This window comes from Pelophylax lessonae, assembly GCF_965119305.1.
Source record: "Pelophylax lessonae genome assembly, chromosome: 2".
Taxonomy (NCBI): Eukaryota; Metazoa; Chordata; class Amphibia; order Anura; family Ranidae; genus Pelophylax; species Pelophylax lessonae.
The window spans coordinates 208,096,032-208,114,522 of NC_138769.1; the positions used below are offsets into that span (position 1 = coordinate 208,096,032).

General features: G+C 49.5%; 1 protein-coding gene across 4 annotated transcripts in view; it reads left to right on the plus strand.

Moving 5' to 3' along the window:
• The window catches only part of USP9X (ubiquitin specific peptidase 9 X-linked), a 593,271-nt gene that overhangs the window by 126,341 nt on the left and 448,439 nt on the right, over positions 1-18,491 (plus strand). For all 4 annotated transcript variants that reach the window (XM_082246987.1, XM_082246989.1, XM_082246990.1 and 1 more), the window contains exons 4-6: positions 6,002-6,081; positions 7,323-7,435; positions 8,272-8,490. In XM_082246987.1, coding sequence (XP_082103113.1) covers positions 6,002-6,081; positions 7,323-7,435; positions 8,272-8,490 — 412 coding nt within the window. The remainder of the gene's footprint in view (positions 1-6,001; positions 6,082-7,322; positions 7,436-8,271; positions 8,491-18,491) is intronic.

Below are 18,491 nucleotides of genomic sequence, written 5' to 3' on the forward strand. Positions count from 1 at the left end.
AATCACGGGCTCTGGCCCGCCAAGCGGCGTGATTCTGAGGGGAGGGGTCGTCAGAGTATTGCCGTTCAGCCGTATGCAATGCCCGTTCGGCGTCAACCAACTTGGTCTGACGCGCCTTCCGAGCATGGCCTATGGCAGACGAGAAGGTGCCCCGCATAGTGGCCTTGAAGGCGTCCCAGGTCAGCAGTGCCGACCCCTCCCGTCCATTGAGCGCCCAGAAAGAATTCAATTCCGTGAGCCCCTGATCAGTCACCGCAGGGTCCGCCAGCCACAGAGGGCTTAGTCGCCACAATTTATAATTAGGTGGGGACCCCAAAGCAAGGTCCACCAGCAAAGGGGAGTGGTCAGATACCGCCCGAGGGAGGTACCTGATCCCCGAGAGCGGACCCAGCAGTTCCCGAGAGAGCAAACAGAGGTCAATCCTAGATAGAGTGTGGTGTGAGCCCGAATAACAAGAAAACTCAGTAATCCCCCCATGTTTCCACCTCCAGGCGTCCGTGAGGTCCAATTTGTCTAAGTAGGAGCGCAGGGGGGTATGTTGGGAAGAAGCAGCCCCAGAGCGGTCCAAAGCATTGTCGAGGACCGTGTTAAAGTCACCCGCCATAATAAGAGGGCCCTCCGCCATTTCCAAAACCAAACCCAAAACACGGTCAAAGAATGACTTAGTAAACGGCGGGGGGACATAAACATTCACCAGGGTATAAGGTTTGCCTAAATATTCAATAACAAGGATAACAAAGCACCCCGAGGGGTCCGTCTTTAAATGTTTAATAGTGACTGGAGCGGATTTGGCAATCAAAATGGACGTGCCTCGGGCATAGGAAGAGTATGTAGAGTGTAGCGCATACGCCACGTGTGCCCGCTTAAGGGCCATAACCCTGGACCCCTGGAGGTGTGTCTCCTGTAACAAAACAACGTGAGGACTATGGCGTTTTAAATAGTCAAACATCAGAGACCGTTTCACTTTAGAATTTAGCCCCCTGACGTTCCATGAGATTATACGTAGAGTAGACATAGGAATATACCAACAATCAGCGTTAGCGCCCCGTAGGTCAGCCCAAAAACAGGCAAACCCCGAAGGGCCAAGGCACAACCAGCATCTGAGAGGAGCCCAGAAAAAGGAGTACACATAAGACATAAAAAAAGTGACCACAGTAACATAGTAAACAAAATCAACTGCATCGCATAAGGAGAGAGCATGACCCCAGAAACAAAAAAAGGAAAAACTGTACCGACCCTGTGGATCAAAATGGTGCAAACAAACAAACCAAAAAGAAAAAACCCGCCTAGACCCGCAGGTTGCGGATGGCAATAGTAACAAACACCCCCTCCCCCCACCCTAGCCCACCCGGCCCTCAAACCCCAACAATTGAGAGCTTTGTAGCCCATAACAACAAAAGGAAGTCAAATGCAGGGAAACGTGGATCTGCTCGTCCTGTAGTAGACAAACGAGAAAAAACAATAAAAAGGAAAGAGATGAGGGGGGAGCCCCCCCACCCCAAAAATGCCCATCAGAAAAAACAGAAAAATAGGAACCCCGACCCCCAGAAAAAGGGAATAGCCATCTGTCCCAAAAAATCAATCAGGCGAGAGAGGGTCCATGAGGAGCACCAGGACGAGCCCAGAGCCCAACCATACTATCAGCAGACAAACAGTCCTTCATCTAGGAGGAGACCGCCGGTCCTGGCGGCCAGGAGAGCCACGGCCCAAGGAGTCCACCCAGTGCGCAGCCTCCCGAGGATCCTGGAAAAAATGAGCCTTGCCTTGAGAGAGGATCCGGAGACGGGCAGGATAAAGCATACTATATGGTAACTGGAGATCACGCAGCCGCCTCTTAACTGCCATAAAGGAGGCCCGCTGCTTTTGGGTGGCTGCAGAGAAGTCAGGAAAGATGGAGATAGCATTATTATTGTAGGAGACACGGCCCTTCTCCCTGGAGGCCCGTAGCACAGCCTCCCTGTCCCGGAAATGCAGAAGTTTAATGAGAAGAGGACGAGGTGGCGCCCCCGGTGGCAGGGGGCGCAGCGGCACCCTGTGCGCCCGTTCAATGGCGAATAATGGAGAAAAAACATTCTTCCCAAAGGTGTCAAGGAGCCACTTTTCCATAAATGATTCGGGGGTCTTTCCCTCCGCCCCCTCAGGGAATCCCAGAAAGCGGAGGTTATTACGTCGGAGGCGATCCTCCATGTCAGTGATCTTATCAATGGTGGCCGTGTGACCCCTCTGTAAATCAGACACAGTGGCCTGCAAGGGGCGGTGGGCATCCTCCAGGTCGCCAATACGTTGCTCCGCGTTGCCCACCCTATGGCGGAGATTATGGACATCCTGCTTCAGGAATGACATCTCCATCCTCACAGACTCAATTTGAGTAGTGAGAGAGGCCTGACAATGGCGGATGGCATCCATGATGGCAGCAAGGGATGGCTCAGGCCTATCCACCCCCACCCCTGCCTCAGCAGTGGGGTCTACGGGGGATGAAAGAAGAAGGTCACTCACAGTCTCATGCCGGTGCAGGGAGGAAGAGTCGTCAGGCTCCGAACCACCTCCGTGGGAGAGAGAGGCGGATGACTGCAAGGATCGTGCAGCAGCAGCTGGCTGGCTCGAGCTCCGTGGCGGGCCGGCGCCATCTTGGGACCGCTCGAGGAGGGAGGCCGACGGCCGGGATCCAGGCGCCTCCGGACCAGGGGGACCGATCTTCACCATCTCCGCTGATGCACCGATGGATCAGGAGTACACGGGCGTCGGAATCAGGTGAGTAGCGGCTCGGGGTTCCACAGGATCACTGAAGGATCAGGGCAAGCAGGAGAGAGCTCCGGGACCGCGCTGCTCTCACATCAGTAGCCGGCCACGCCCCCATCTAGCATTGTTGTCTGCTCTGGTTCCGTCCACCAAGTTGGGCTATCTGGGTCTGACTCTGGACTCGGCCTCAGCCAGGGTGTTTCTCCCTCTGGACAAGTTCAAGAAGCTGCAGGATGCCATTCGACTTCTGTTGTCCAGCAGTCTGTCTCTCAGGACTTGCATGCGAGTGCTGGTTCTGATGGTGTCTAACTTTTTTAAACAGTTCCGTTTGCTCAGTTCCACGTGAGATCTCTGCAGAGAGTGATTCTTGCCAAGTGGGACAAGAATCCAGTCACGATCACCACGGATGCTAGCCTGTCTGGGTGGGTAGATGTTTTGAGCATGGACTGTGCTCAGGGGATTTGGACTCTAGGAGTTCAGGCGATCAGACTTTGTCTGGCCCATTGGACGGTTTTCAGGGGTGTCCAGTACGGATTCAATCGGCAATGCCATGGCTGTGTCATATGTCAATCACCAAGTGGGCACAAAAAATGTCCTAGCGGCTTGGGAAAAAGCTGGCATTCTCAGGTGTGCGGAACGTTTCGCTCCAGCTTTCTCTGCTGTGCATATTCCGAGCGGAAGATTGGCAGGCAGATTACCTCAGCCAACAGGCCTTGATCAAGGAGAATGGTCCCTTCATCCGTGTTTCATCAACGGTGTCTCTGGTGGGGAAATCGCGAGGTGGACCTGTTGGCCTCTCGTCTCAACCGGAAGATGCATAGATTCTTGGCAAGGTGTCGGGATCCTCTGGCCGACGTCATTGACGCACTGGTGGCCCCTCGGGGCTAATACTGTCTAATATACGCCTTTCCCCCCCTCTCAAACTTCTGCGAAGGATCGAGGCAGAAGGAATTCCTTTCATCCTTGTGGCCCCAGACTGGCCTCGCTGATCTTGGTGTGGGGATCTGGTTCGACTGAGTCCCAGGAAGGAGCGTATGGCTGTCTCTCCTACTGTCAGAGGTAGTGGGTGTCCTGGTTGGTGGCCTGGAAATCCAAAGAGTGTGAAGCTGAGCTGCTGAGGGGATCCAGTGTGCCGAGAACCAGCAGAGCGAGAGAGAGGGCTTCAGTTTCAGGAAAGCCTACAAAGGTCATGAGTACTGTGGACTGCCCCTGGGGTTCTGCCTAGAGTCAGAGGGGACCACTCCGGAGAAGGTTCTAGGGATCCAGAAGTCAGCTAGCTGTTAAATGGGGTGCCTGGTCAGAGGACCCTGAAGTGTTAAAGGGGGCGCCTGTAGTTTGGACCCTGAAGAGTCAGTGTACAGTGGGAAGTGTACAAGGTTAAGAGTTGCAGCAGCACAGGTATCTACACAGAGCTACCTCAGCCAGTGCAGGGCTGGAGGGAGCTGTTCAGTGACTTTTGAGCTGAAGCAGTTTCAGGAGTCAAGTGTTCTACAGTCCTGGATCTTCTGAGCTAAAGTCGAGGTTCCAGCACAGTTTCAGTACTACAGTATCTCTCGGCGTCATGAAGCGTTGATCGGCATTCAGCTGGCGTAAAGACAGCACCCAAAGTGTACCTAGTTGAGCCAGAGGAGTATCCCACTCATTCCCTTCTCCCATCCCCTAAATGCAATAAAACAAAACAACCAAAGATGCCGGAATGGTCATTGTCTCAGTTCTCACAACTGGGTTCACAACTCAAAAGTGTTGGTGTCATCGGTAACAATGGCAGACCCACATCAGGCACAAGGCCTGGAAAAACTGCTACATGAGAATATTTGCGAGATTCCTCTGCTTACATTGTCCCAGAAGATAGTCTTCTTGGTGGCAATTACTTCTGCACGCAGGGTGTCAGACCTGGCAGCTTTGTCTTATTATTCACCTTATCTGCTGGTTCATCGAGATAGTGGTGCTTTGCCCTTGTCAGTCATTCCTTCCTAAGGTTGTCTCTGGTTTTAATCTGAATGAGGACATTGTGTTGCCTTCCTTGTGTCCTAAAGGCCGGTACACACTTGATGAAAATCGGACGAAATATCCTCAGATTTTTCTCTCTTGCTCAGCGTTCATTACCGTTGACAGTGCAAAAATGTTCACGAAATTTCTCATTCGTTTTTTTTTTTTGGCACATTTGTTCTTAGACTTCCAGGTTGTCAGAACCTTCAGATCATGCGTGGTCTTTCGTATCCGATTTTTCATGGACGTACTGCATACACATTAAACGAAGATTGGTTGTCTGGAGATGGACGATAAAATTTTTTAGTGTTTGTCCCTCCGTTTTTTTTTCTTTGAAAATGTCGGCATCGGCTGCTGAAAGTTGTGTACACACTAGCCAAAAATCGTACGATTTTACCTAGAACGGGAATTTTCGGCAGATTTTCTACTAGTGTGTACCCAACTTAAGACTTGGTCCTCTTTGAGGGTGTATTGTTTTCAGGTGAGCTGCAGTTGTTCCTAGTTGAGCTCCTTGTTAACTGGTTGGCTAGGTTTAGCCTTTTGGGATTTTTTTTTTCTGCTGTTTTTCCCACCCCTCATGTTTGACACTGCTTTGGGACGTCCCATTGATCATGAAGATTCTGGAGCTGTGTCCGTCAATAAACAAAAAAGAAAATTTGAGTCTTTGTCTTACGGTAAAATCCTTTCTCAGATGTTCATTGACCGACACAGCACCCGCCCCTCTAATGAGTTGGGTTATTTTTCTTCTGGCCCTGTTTGCAACAAAACTGAATGCCTATGGCAGGAAGTGGGAGTATACCCCCTGGGACTTCCCCATAGACGTGGTAAAGCATTTTCCTTCCTAGTGTCCTACTCCTGTAGCTTAACCTAATGGTCAAGAAGATTCTGGAGCTGTCAGTCAATGAACATCAGAGAAAAGGATTTTACGATGAGACAAAAATCCAATTTTTTTGCCGATGCAAGTGTCCATTAGGAAAGTGGTAATTCAAGACCTATAAAAACCCTTGGTGACACAAATTCTGGTGGATTAAGTCAAGTCTAAGTCAATTTGTGATTATTCAGTTAGTGATGTTTGGTCATTTTGTGTGTTTGATCTAATGAATTGACCAGCCATCTCCATTTGCTATGAAGAGTAGCTCAACAAAGATTTTTTTTTTCCACCTACTCCATCAATGTACGGCTTTATTTCTAGTTCTGTTTTTCCTTGAGTTAACCATTTTTCTGTCCGTTTCATTTTTTATATAATGCTGTTTTTTCCCTTTTAATGTTTTAGACCTCGCTGGGTTGTTCCAGTTTTGCCTAAAGGTGAATTAGAAGTTCTTTTAGAAGCTGCTATTGATCTTAGTAAAAAAGGTAAGCTTTATGAAACAAATGAGACTTCTGCAAGAGGCAGAAGCGTTTATGTTCTTTACATCATAGATCTGTTTTTTTCTTTCTATTTTTAGATTTAAATATTTGTTGATGATTTTCAGGGCTCTATCAGACCCTTTTTGATTAAAGTGCACAGTTAAAATGTTTATCAGTTTTTATGAATACCCCGTGAAATACAGTATAGAATAAGTTACAGAAAACTAAATGTTCTTCTAATAGGACAGTTTTTTCCAAATGTGTGGCTTAAGAAGTCTGTGTTTTGTGTAATTTTCACCTCTCCTGTGTAGAGATAATATAATATGGCTGTAGTGGCTACTAAAGTGTATAAATATATATTACATGTTCTATAATAGCTAATTTCAAGCAATGCTTAAAATGTGTTGTAAGGGGTAGTATGTACTAGAGGGGAGTGCAGATGGTATGATGGCAGGCAGTAAATAAGGAATAATAGAGTGTTTGACTGAAGACATAATGTTTGGAAGTGGAAAAAAAGTGTAGAATAGAGTCAAGGATAAAGGAAGGAGAGTCCAGGATCTCTGATGAGCCTAGAACATCACTTGGTTGCCTGTCACTTCTGCCACTGCAGGCAGGATAGGGATTAAAGCAAGATGTGCTGTAGCAGAGATGCAGATACAAAACATTGAAGGCAAGTCCGGTGGGGCAGGATTTTTTGGGGGTTAAAATTATTGTAAAGCCAGAAGGTTTTTTTTTTATCTTAATGCATTCTATGCATTCAGATAAAAAGCTGCCTGTGTACTGCAGCCCCCTAATCCTTTACTGAGCGCATCCCCATCCAGCGATAATGCAGGAGGTTCTCGGCTGCCCAGGACTCTCCCTCATTGGCTGAGACGGCAGGGCGGTGCCATTGGCTCCCGCTCCTGTCAATCAAAGTCAGTGAGCCAATGAGGAAAGAGGGGTGGGGGCGGAAACACAGAGCTGCTGGGTTAGTTCAGGTGCCCCCCATAGCAATCTGCTTGCTATGGGTGCACTTAACAGAAGGGAGGGGCCAGTAGAGCCGAGGAGGATCTGGGCTGCTCTGCTAAACCACTGCACAGAGCAGGTAAGTATAACAGGTTTGTCATTTCTCACAAAAAAGAGACTTTAATATCACTTTAAAGATGGATAACTTTTTGATCTAGAGTGGGTTGTACTTCAACCACTAGTTGTGTTCTCTATTTTTAATGCACTGTTTGTTTTTATTTTTTTTTAACCTTTTTGTGTAGGCCTTGATGTGAAAAGTGAAGCATGCCAACGATTCTTTAGAGATGGTCTCACGATATCTTTTACAAAAATTCTTACTGATGAGGCAGTGAGTGGCTGGAAGTTTGAGATCCATGTAAGTTTTTTTTATTTTTTATTTTTTTTTTCTACTTCTATTGACATTATAGTAATTGACCCTGGTTTATTTAGATTCCTAAAGGGTTAGTTCACCTCTTCACAAATGATGAAAAGGTGAACTAACCCACAACATTTTCTGCACCACTCTAGTACCTGCTGCATATGTCCTATATATCTCCATCTCCTTCTCCATCTTCTGTCACCGTCTCCCACTGTTCCTGCACGAAACATGTTTGCGGAGCACCGAAGGCTTTGTAACAGCATGATGTGGGTAATGGCCCAAGCTCATTGGTCAGTGCTGACCATGTGACCGGGCTGACCAATAAAAATCTGAGATTCTCATTGGAGCAATCTCCTGACAACTTTTAACAATGAGATCCTTCTGATACTTTGGAAGCTTACTGCAGACCATGGCGCTTGCTGTAGGATGTGACTAAGAAAATGACAGGAAAGACCTACTAGAACAGCTGAACTTTATTTGGGGTTAATTAGAGGCACTTTAAATGATGGCAGGTGTGTACTGACTCCTATTTAACATGAATTTGAATGTGATTGCCCTCTTCCGAACACGGCTACATCCCCAGTTATAGGAGGGTGTGCACACTTATGCAACCATTATTTTAGTTTGTTTTTGATTTTTAGTCAAAACCCCACCCCAACAAAATGTTTTGTTTTTCAATGGAGATATACAGTTTAGAGATCACATTAAAGGTGGAAATCTGGTTTCACATCACAGAAACCTGACATTTAACAGGGGTGTATACGTTTTTTACTTAAACTACTCCAAACTTTTAGTTTCTGATTTTCTTGGTATTTTGTCTTATCTGAATACAGAGGTGTATAATTAATAATACTCATCGCCTTGTGGAACTATGTGTGGCCAAGCTTTCCCAAGATTGGTTTCCTCTTCTTGAACTCCTAGCAATGGCCTTAAATCCTCATTGTAAATTTCATATCTACAATGGTACACGTCCTTCAGAGACTGTCCCAGCTGGAGTTCAGTTGGCAGAAGATGAGCTGTTTGCCCGTCCTCCTGATCCACGTTCCCCAAAGGTGAGTCTTTTACTCCTTTCTGATTCTATACATGCTTGTTGTGGTTTATTTTTCATTGTTTTTATTAATACAAACTTTAAAATTGAAGATGTCGGTCAATTTTGGGTTTATATACAGGTCATCAGACTTGGTGTTTTTTTTTGTATTTTTCCTGAGCTCTTTTGACTTGCATTTAGCTGCATTGAAGACGGTTGGAAACAAATGCCCTTATACAGTAGTTACAAATCGTAAATGGGTACTAGATTGAAAAATGGAATACACAAATGTTCCAATAATTATTATTCCCTTATTAGGTGTAGTCAACTTTTCTTTGCACTAGATAGGGTAGGGAAGGGTTAAAACCATAATTTCTTTCGTTCAGTGAGGGACACAGCTCCTGGTATTCATAACCATTGGGTATACTGCCCCTACAGGAGTATGACACTATGCAGAAAAAAAATTCTGGCTACACCCATGGGCAGTCCTAGGGGGTATACTCCCTCTTTCTGCTATAGCCACTGTTTTTTTTGTTTTTTTTGCCTAGTCAGGAGTAAGGACCTAGTTCCTTGCTCGGATCTTGGGTTCTGGCAAAATTTATTTTTTTAGAAAATGTTTTCCTCCCTGGGCTTTTCATGTGAGATCTACAATCAACTGCCAGACTGGGCGACATGCTGGATAATCCAGATCCAGTAGTCACCCTAGTCTGGCCAGTGAGCGTGCGCAGACCTCAGCTCCACGCTTGGTCGGCCACGATATAGCTCCACTGGGCTGGGGGTTGGCCTGCGAGTTCGCATACAACCCGGTCTCGCCAGAGTCGCAGCATTCCTCCTGGCCGACAGTCCCCCCGTTTAGTTGGATAGGGTTACTGTCTGGAGTGGTGCCAGCCTGGTTCCTGATATGGTGAGTAGTTACATAGTTTGTGAGGTTGAAAAAAGACCTCAGTCTATCCAGTTCAACCTATGATATGTGTGTGTGTGTGTTTGCTGTTAACCGTACATTGAATACCCCTGTATGTTGTGGTCTTTAAAGTACCCATCTAATAATTTTTTGAAACTATCGATGCTCCCTGCTGATATTACTGCTTGTGGAAGAGAATTCCACATCCTTACTGCTCTGAAAGTGAAGAACCCCTTACGTATTTTAACGTTAAACCGTTTTTCTCTTGCATCCTCTGACAGTCGCCGCCCACTCATTCATTCTGCACGTCTGGGTATTGGCCTTCTCCGCAGGAGTAAGCTAGGCAGATGATTTTGTTAGAATAATCACAAAACCTTTGTATAGACACACCTACAGGGGTCTGTCCTTCTGGTCAATACCCCCAGCTAGCCTCATTCCCAATTCAGTTTTCTGCTGCCTAGCTCAGGAGTAGGCTGGGTTTCCCTGGTTGGGACTTAGGGTCTCAGCTTTTTTTCTTCTTCTGTTTTCTCAATGAAAAGGGTTTTTCTTTTTAAAAGATAGCTTTTTATTTTCACCTGCGCTAGTTAGGCTTTAGAAGACTACAGCGTTTGCAGAGCTGGGCCTCGCACTGGTTGTTCTAGAACCTTACGGACTCCCAGCCTGCCATCGAGCATTAGCGGGCTATTGGTACGCCCAGGCCTCGCAAACGACCGTTTCCCTGGCCACAGGGATGAGCCTGCAAAGTTGCTGTCTTCGCTGGGATGTCTCAACTGTGGTATGCCTGTGTGTTGCTAGCGTCTCCTTCGGCTGACGGCACCCCCATTCAGGTTGGGAGTTTTCCTGTCTCAGAGCGGTGCCACACGTTCGTTGGACTGGTGAGTACTAATACTACCCCTCTGTCTCTGGACCATGTTTGTTGGGGTGTGTATGTGGGCCCTCTGTTTGGGGATGGCAGTTCAGGTATGGGTTCTGTAATGCCCCCCTCCTGGCTGTAGGTGCGGCTCCTGTGTGTCCTTTCCCGGTCCCTGCGGGGGCGCTATCGCGGTTTGAACGCTATCTGGGGGGGTGCGGGGGTCTCCTACCTCCCAGGCGTGCTCTGTGGGGGCCAGTACTAGTGCTCTTTAGGCCATGTTTGGCGCTGTTTTGCGCGGCCACCATTTTGGGTGAGGGCAGGCTGTTCGGCCTCATAGTGGGGGCAGCAGCCATTTTCTATCATCCTTTTGGCGCCGATCGGGCACCATCTTTAGTGTGGGCGTGATGTCCTTTGTTGGCAGCTTTCTCTCCATTGACTTCTATTGGCAAATATTTTATTGTGGCTCAGGGCTGGCTTTTGCCTCTAGGGGCGTGAGGTCACTTCCTCCTCCTTCCCTTCAGCTCCTCAGCAGCGCGGGCAGTATAGCACACTGTGGGGGGATTTTTACTTTTTTTCTCTGGCCTGGATTCCTGCTAGCACTCCTTTTTCCGGATTTCTGTAGCAGGGGACAGGGTCTCCATTTGCGGTGCAGGTTTGCGTTGGGGTCCGCGGGAATCGCCGGTTTAAAGGGCCAGCGTCATTTAATTTTTTTATTGTTATTATGGAGTCCCAGAATAGCAAATTCCCCACTGAACTGGTTGGTGGTTCAGGTACTCCCGAATCTGCTTATATAGCCTCTCTATCTGCTGCACTTGCGACTTTAGTGTCAAAAGTGTATTTGCTGATGTCTGATTGGGTTTCTAAAAAACGGCCTATGCCCTCTTCTGATTCAGAGCCAGATTTGGTTGCCACGGACAATGTCCCCTCTGAGGGGTCCCTGTCCTCTCGGATGTGGAAGAGGAGGATTCATCCTCTGGGACAGCGCGGGACCTCGCTGCGGTGGACGCACTTATTAGTTCCGTTAAGGAAACGTTTTACATTTGGATGATGACCCCCCCCCCCCCCCCCCCCGTCGGGTAAGCGTGTTTCCTTCGGGACCCGCAAGGCCCAAAAATCGGGTCAGGTTTTTCCCTGTCCCGAGGAGTTTCACGAAACCTTGAATGACCAATGGCGCCGTATCAAGCATATGTTTGTGGTGCCCAAGAGATTTAAGTACCGTTATCCCTTTGCGGATCCGGTGGATTCTCATTGGACTGTGGCTCCTAAGGTGGACCACACTGTTTCCAGGTTAAATAAGTCCACTTTAATGCCCGTGGATTATTCCCCGGTGTTTAAGGACCCGGCGGATAGGCAGGTGGAGACACTTTGCCGCCACATCTATCTGGTAGCGGTTTCCTTGCTGAAGCCCGTGTTCGCTTTGGTAATGGTCTCTCAGGCTGTCGCTGAGTGGGCTTAGGCGCCTTCTAATTGCTGAATCCGCCTCTTCTGCTGCGCTGGAGATGGTGGATGAAATGGCTCAGGCTGTGCTGTACCTGTGTGACGCGGCCTTGGATGAGACCCCCTTAGTCGCACCGCTGTCGGCAGTGTGGTTGCAATCCGCCGCATCACTTGGTTGAAAAGCTGGTCGGCCGACCAGTCTTCGAAAAAGACAGTGACTGACATCCCTTATACGGGGAGTCGTCTTTGGGGACTCTTTGGATGAACTGATCAAAGGGCTCACTGGGTGCAAAAGCACTCTTTTTTGCCCTAGGTGGCGAGGGGAAAATCGCCCCACGCCAAGCGGGGTCCCTCTTTTAAACCTAACCAGGGATCCTTTCGTGCCTTCAGCGCACAGGACAAGGAAGTCTTTCAAGGCCTCTAGTGGCCAGAAGAAGCCTTGGGCGGGTAAGTCCAAAGGCGGCCACGCTGGCACTGCGACCCAGTCCACCTCGTCCTGAAGGGACGCCCTCACCCGTCTCAGGGGTGAGGGGACGTCTTCGTTGTTTTCCCGAGCCCTGGCTGTCCAAGGTTGAGGACAGGTGGGTTCAAGAACTCATTCGCTCAGGGTACAAGATCGAATTTCGGTCTCGCCTCGCAGACAGGTTCTTTCCCTCAAATCTTCATTTAACTCCCGATCGTTTCCGGGATCTCGGTTCACGATCTCCTCGCTCAAGGAGTGGTCGTTCCGGTTCCACAGCGGGACAGGTTTCGGGGTTTTTACTCCAATCTGTTCACAGTGCCCAGAAAGGAGGGCAAGGTGTGTCTGATTCTGGACTTGAAGTTCCTCAACCGCTTTGTGCGGGTTCAAAAGTTCGGGATGGAGTCTCTCCGGTCGGTGGTGGCATCCCTGAGTCCAGGGGATTTCTTAGCTTCCATAGATCTCAAGGATGCGTATCTACACATCCCTATCTACGAGGGTCATCAGAGGTACCTCCGCTTCGCAATCGCAGAGGAGCATTGTCAGTTCGTGGCGTTGCCTTTCGGTCTCGCTTCGGCTACAAGGGTGTTTACCAAGGTGTTGGCTCCTGTTCTTGCCTTGTTAAGGGTACAGGGGATTGCAATCCTCGGTTATCTGGACAATCTCCTACTAAGGTCGAGTTCCAATGCCACCCTGTTGCGCGATCTGTCGGTCACAGTCCAGACGCTCCAGAAGTTCGGGTGGACCATCAATTTTCAGAAGTCAACTTTGTCCCCTTCCGTTAGTCTCCACTGCCTGGGGATGATTCTGGATTCCGCCCAGGCGAAGGTCGTTCTTCCGGAAGACAAGCTCCGGACCTTGCAGGGCGAGGTCAGGTCCCTCAGGGACAATGAGCTCTCCTCGCTTCGGACCAGCATGCGGTCCCTGGGCCTGATGGTGTTGGCTTTCGAGGCGATCCCATTTGCACAGTTTCACACGAGATCTTTTCAAGCGGAGATTCTGGTCAGGTGGGACAGACATCCTCAGTCTTTGGAAAGGAGGATTTCTTTGAGCCCCCAAGTGAGATCGGATCTCTTGTGGTGGCTCCCGTCTCCAGCTCTGATGAGAAGAAAATCCTTTCGGCCGTTGCTGTGGACTGTGGTCACCACGGACGCCAGCCTGTTGGGCTGGGGTGGAGTTCTGGGCAAGTTGTCTGCCCAGGGCACTTGGTCGGAGGGGGAGTCCTCCCTGCCGATAAATGTCTTGGAGCTGCGGGCAATCAGGCTCTGTTTGCTCCGTTGGTTGGCTCGGCTTCAGGGCTGCCCAGTGCGTGTACAGACGGACAACGCAACGGCGGTGGCTTACATCAATCACCAGGAGTGCCCAGGCGGCCAAGGAAGTGGCCAAGATTCTGTCTTGGGCTGAGACGCAGGTTCCGGCGATCTCGGCGGTCCACATTCCAGGTTTGGAGAACTGGCAGGTCGGACTATCTGAATAGCCAGACCCTGAACCAGGGGGAATGGTCCCTACACCCGGAGGTCTTTCAGATGCTGTGCGCGCGGTGGGGATCCCCCAGATGTGAATCTCTTTGCGTCTCGTCTCAACAAAAAGGTGGAAAGGTTTGTGGCTCGAACGCGCGATCCTCTGGCGGACGCCTCGGACACGTTAGTGGTGCCTTGGCATCGATATCGACTGATTTATGCCTTTCCCCCAATTCAATTGTTGTCTAGGTTCCTCCGCAGGTTTGCCTCGGAACCGAGGTTGGTGATTCTGGTGTCCCCAGACTGGCCGCGTCGGTCTTGGTATGCGGATATCATGCAACTGGTCATCGAGCCTCCCTGGCGGCTTCCGCTATGAGACGATCTTCTGTCTCAAGGGCCGATCTTCCATCCTGCTTTACAGTCGCTGGCTTTGATGGCGTGGCTGTTGAAAGCCAAGTCTTGAGAGACAGAGGTCTCTCGTCGGCGGTCATTCCTACCTTGCTCAAGGCTAGGAAGGCCTCCTCTGGTAAGATTTATTATCGTACCTGGAAGGCGTATTTCGCCTGGTGTGAGTTGCAGGGGTTCCATCCCAGCTCCTTTTCGGTGGCGAGGGTGTTGGCTTTCCTGCAAACCGGTGTGGATCAGCGTCTTGCGCTGACCGCGATTAAGGGCCAGTTGTCTGCGCTGGCCATTCTGTTTCAGCGCCCCTTGGCGTTGAATTCCTTGATCCACACTTTTATTCTAGCTCCTCCAAGGAGGGCACCCTTGCCCCCTTGGGACCTGAATCTGGTTGTGTCCGTTTTGCAACGACCCCCTTTTGAGAACATCCGAGAGATTCCTCTGCCGGTGCTGTCACGGAAGGTTGCCTTTTTGGTGGCGATCACGTCTGCTCGCAGAGTGTCGGAGTTGGTGGCCCTGTCTTGCCGCTCCCCCTATCTGGTTGTTCATAGGGATAAGGTGGTCTTGCGACCTCATCAGCCCTTCCTTCCGAAGGTGGTTTCAGACTTCCACCTCAATGAGGACATTGTGTTGCCTTGGCTGTGTGCGAAGCCTAAGCATCCTAGGGAGTTTGCCTTGCATTCCTTGGATGTGTTCCGGGCGATCAGGGTCTACTTGTCTACAGAATCCTTCAGGAAGTTGGATTGTCTTTTTGTCCTTCCCAAGGGACCCCGGAAAGGTACGGCTGCGTCTGAGGCAACCATTTCAAAATGGATCAGGCATACGATTGTGCAGGCCTATTCGATTAGGGATCAGGTTCTGCCTTTCCCTGTCACAGCGCACTCTACCAGAGCGATTAGTGCGTCTTGGGCCTTCCGACATCAGGCGTTGGTGACTCAGGTGTGCAAAGCGGCGACCTGGTCGTCCGTGCATACCTTTTACAAACTTGATGTATTGGTTTGAGTTTTGAGTGCGGTAGTGCCTTAGGGGAGACAGGGTAGTTTTTTGCCTCTCTCCTCCGGTAGGGGTTTCTTTCTTTGTTTTCCTGGGTTCGCTACTGTTGAGCTTTTTTGTTGCCCAGTGTTTGTTTTTCTGGATCAGAAAAGATTCTTTTCTCTGACCTGGGTGCTGCGTTCCCTCTTTGACGGTTGCGTTTTCCCACCCCTCACATCTACACTGCTTTGGGACGACCCAGACGTGCAGAATGAATGAGTGGGCAGCGACTGTCGGAGGACGTTCGAGAAAATAGAATTTATGTAAGACCTTACCGTAAAATTCTTTTCTCTGAGTCCTCTGACAGTCGCCGCCCCCGCCCCTCTTTTGGGGTTCATGGATCTCTGTACTGCTTGCTACCAAACTGAATTGGGAATGAGGCTAGCGGGGGGGTATTGACCAGAAGGACAGCCCCCTGTAGGTGTCTATACAAAGGTTTTGTGATTGTTCTAACAATCTTCTGCCTAGCTTACTCTTGCGGAGAAGGCCAATACCCAGACATTTAGAATGAATGAGTGGGCGGCGACTGTTCTGTCAGAGGATTTAGAGAAAAGAATTTTATGGTAAGTTCTTACAAAAATTCTATTTTCCTCTAATTTTAGTGAGTGGCCGCGTGTCTTTCTCTAAAAAGTTTGTTCCTTATTCTAGGGTCCTCACCAGTATGGTATTTGTACATTGATATCATATCCCCCCTCAATCGTCTCTTCTCCAGAGAGAATAAGTTCAGTGCTTGTAGTCTTTCCTCATAGCCGATGCCCTCCATTCCCCTAATTATTTTTGTTGCCCTTCTCTGGACTCTCTCTCCAGTTCCAGCACATTCCTCCTGAGGACCGGTGCCCAGAACTAGACAGCATACTCCAGATGTGGCAGGATCAGAGTCTTGTAGAGTGGGAGAATAATCTCTTTATTTCTAGAGTGAATCCCCTTTTTTATACATGCCAGTATTCTGTTGGCATTGCATGCCACTGCCAAGCCTGTTGTCCACCAGTACCCCCAGGTCCTTTTCCATCCTAGACTAACCCAGAGTTCCCCCCCCCCCCTCCCCAGTGAGTAGCTTGCTTTCGTGTTTCTGATGCCCGAGTGCATTACTTTACATTTTTCAACATTAAACCTCATCTGCCATGTGGTTGCCCACCCCACTATTTTGTTCAGGTCCGCTTGTAAGATTTCCACATCCTGCATAGAAGATATTGGCATGCTTAGTTTAGTATCATCCGCAAATACTGAGATTGTACCAGATATCCCCTCCTCTAGATCATTTATGAATAAATTAAACAAGATTGGTCCCAGGACAGAACCTTGGAGGACCCCACTTTTCACACCCGCCCAATCTGAGTACTCGCCATTTATCACCACCCTCTGGACTCTCCCCTGGAGCCAGTTCTCTATCCAGGTACTCACCCTATGGTCCATACCTACATTCCTTAGTTTGTTCAGTAAGCGTTTGTGGGGAATGGTGTCAAAGGCCTTTGCCAAGTCCAAATACACCACATCCACAGGCTTACCTTTATCTAGGTGGCAGCTCTCTTCATCGTAGAAGGTTAATAGATTGGTTTGGCAAGAACGATTTTTCATGAATCCATGCTGATTACTATGAATACCGTTTTTATTACTAAAGTCTTGTATGTGGTCCCTTAACATCCCCTCCAAAATCTTGCAGACTACTGATGTTAGGCTGACCGGCCTATAGTTACCTGGGGTATATTATCTGTTCCCCCTCCCTCTTCCCCTGGAAGGTTTTGCGGTGGATGTGGGGGCCCCTCCTTAGGACTTTCAGACCCCTGGGTTCCCCTCCTTCCCGCAGGCACCCCCCCTCCTTGCCGAGTCCCTCATCCTGCCCCCCCCTTTCACATACGCTAGGGCTGTTTGGGTGGTCTGACCGCTGACTGGCGATGGGGGCTGACAATGGGGTTCCTTGTATGCCTTGTTGGGGCCGCCATTTTGTTGTAGCCTGTGTTCTATATACAACAGCCATATTTGTGTAGTCTGGTGGCCATTTTGCTGTGTTTTGCCATTGAAAATAGCGGTGGTCATGACAGTGGAGCCCTGTGGGCAGCCACTTCGACCGTGGGAGCCCCCCCTCATCCTCTGGGGATGACTCCTGGATCATTTTACTTCCTGATTGCTGCACGTGTAGTGCAAATTATCCAGGTGGCTGCAGGTGCTTGTCTCTGCGGGTGGGGAGTCTGGAGCCCCCTCTCTCTGCTGAGGATCGCTTGGTGCTTTGTTCTTGGCGACCGGGTTGTGCTGCCAGCACAGTGAGGGTTGTCCCTTATCAGGGGTTTACGCTTTTTTGTGGGGTCCCCCTCGTGAGTCATAGTCTTTGAAGCAGATTTCCTCGCCTGATCCCCTCTCTGAGGTTTCAGGGCCCTCTGGGTCCCTTCATCCATCCATGCACTGATGGCGGTCCTGGAGTCCCTTGTGTCCCAGGTGCAGGTGGCTTGTGGGCGACAGGCTTGCAAAAAGTGCCCCCCTGCCTTCCCCTGCGTCATCTGTCTCATCGGATTAAGCCACCGTGGACATGGGTCACCCTGCTGGGTCTGCAACTACATGCCTGGAATCCTGATAGTGAGGATGGTTCCTCCACATCTGTGACTGGAACGCACTGGATGCACTGATTGTATCTATGCTTGAGACCCTGAAGATGGAGGACACAGCAGCAACGGATGCGCAGGTACCCTTTAGCACTCATAAGCCATCCAGAGCTGCAAAGGTGTTTGCTTCCCCTGCCTATTTTGACAGAATTGTCACTAAAAAGTGTGGACGACCAAAGCGTCCCCGTGGGGTCCCTAAGCGCTTTACTAGGCATTACCCCTATGAGGAGTCCCTCCTTAAAAAGTGGATTGTGCCTCCTCCGGTTGTGGACACTCTGGTTTACAGATTTAACAAGGCAACCATGATTCCGGTTGAAGAGTCCCAGGCATTTAAGGATCCAGCTGACCACATGGGGGAGGCTGTGGCTTGCCGTATGTACACTCTGGCTGGTTCGTCAATAAGGCCGGTATCCACCATTGTGCTAGTGTCGTCTACTCTGACTGGGCTATACTCTTACGCCTTGACCTGGAGGGAAAACAGCCCCTCCCCCTACCTCTGCTGAGCTGGTGGACCAGCTGGTGCAGGGGCTGCAGTTTATCTGTGATTCTTCTGTCATGCCTTGGCCGGGACTCGATCTGGTGATCAGGTGTGTTCTGGGTCGTCTCCCTGCTGCCTGGGCCACTGGGTGATTACAAGTCTGGGCAAGCTTCTCATTATCAGCTATGTTTTGGTATGAGACTCTTGCTCCATCCAGTGGCCAGCTGTTGCAAGTTACCTGATCCTATGACCCATAAATTCCCTCCTCCACTTCCTGCTTGTCTGCTGCATATGTTCTTTTCTTGTTGTTGACCTTGGCTTACCATGACCGCTCTTTGGATCACTCCTTTGTATTGCACCCACTCTGGTTAACTAACAAGGCTCGCTCTTGACCACTCTTCTGGACATCTCT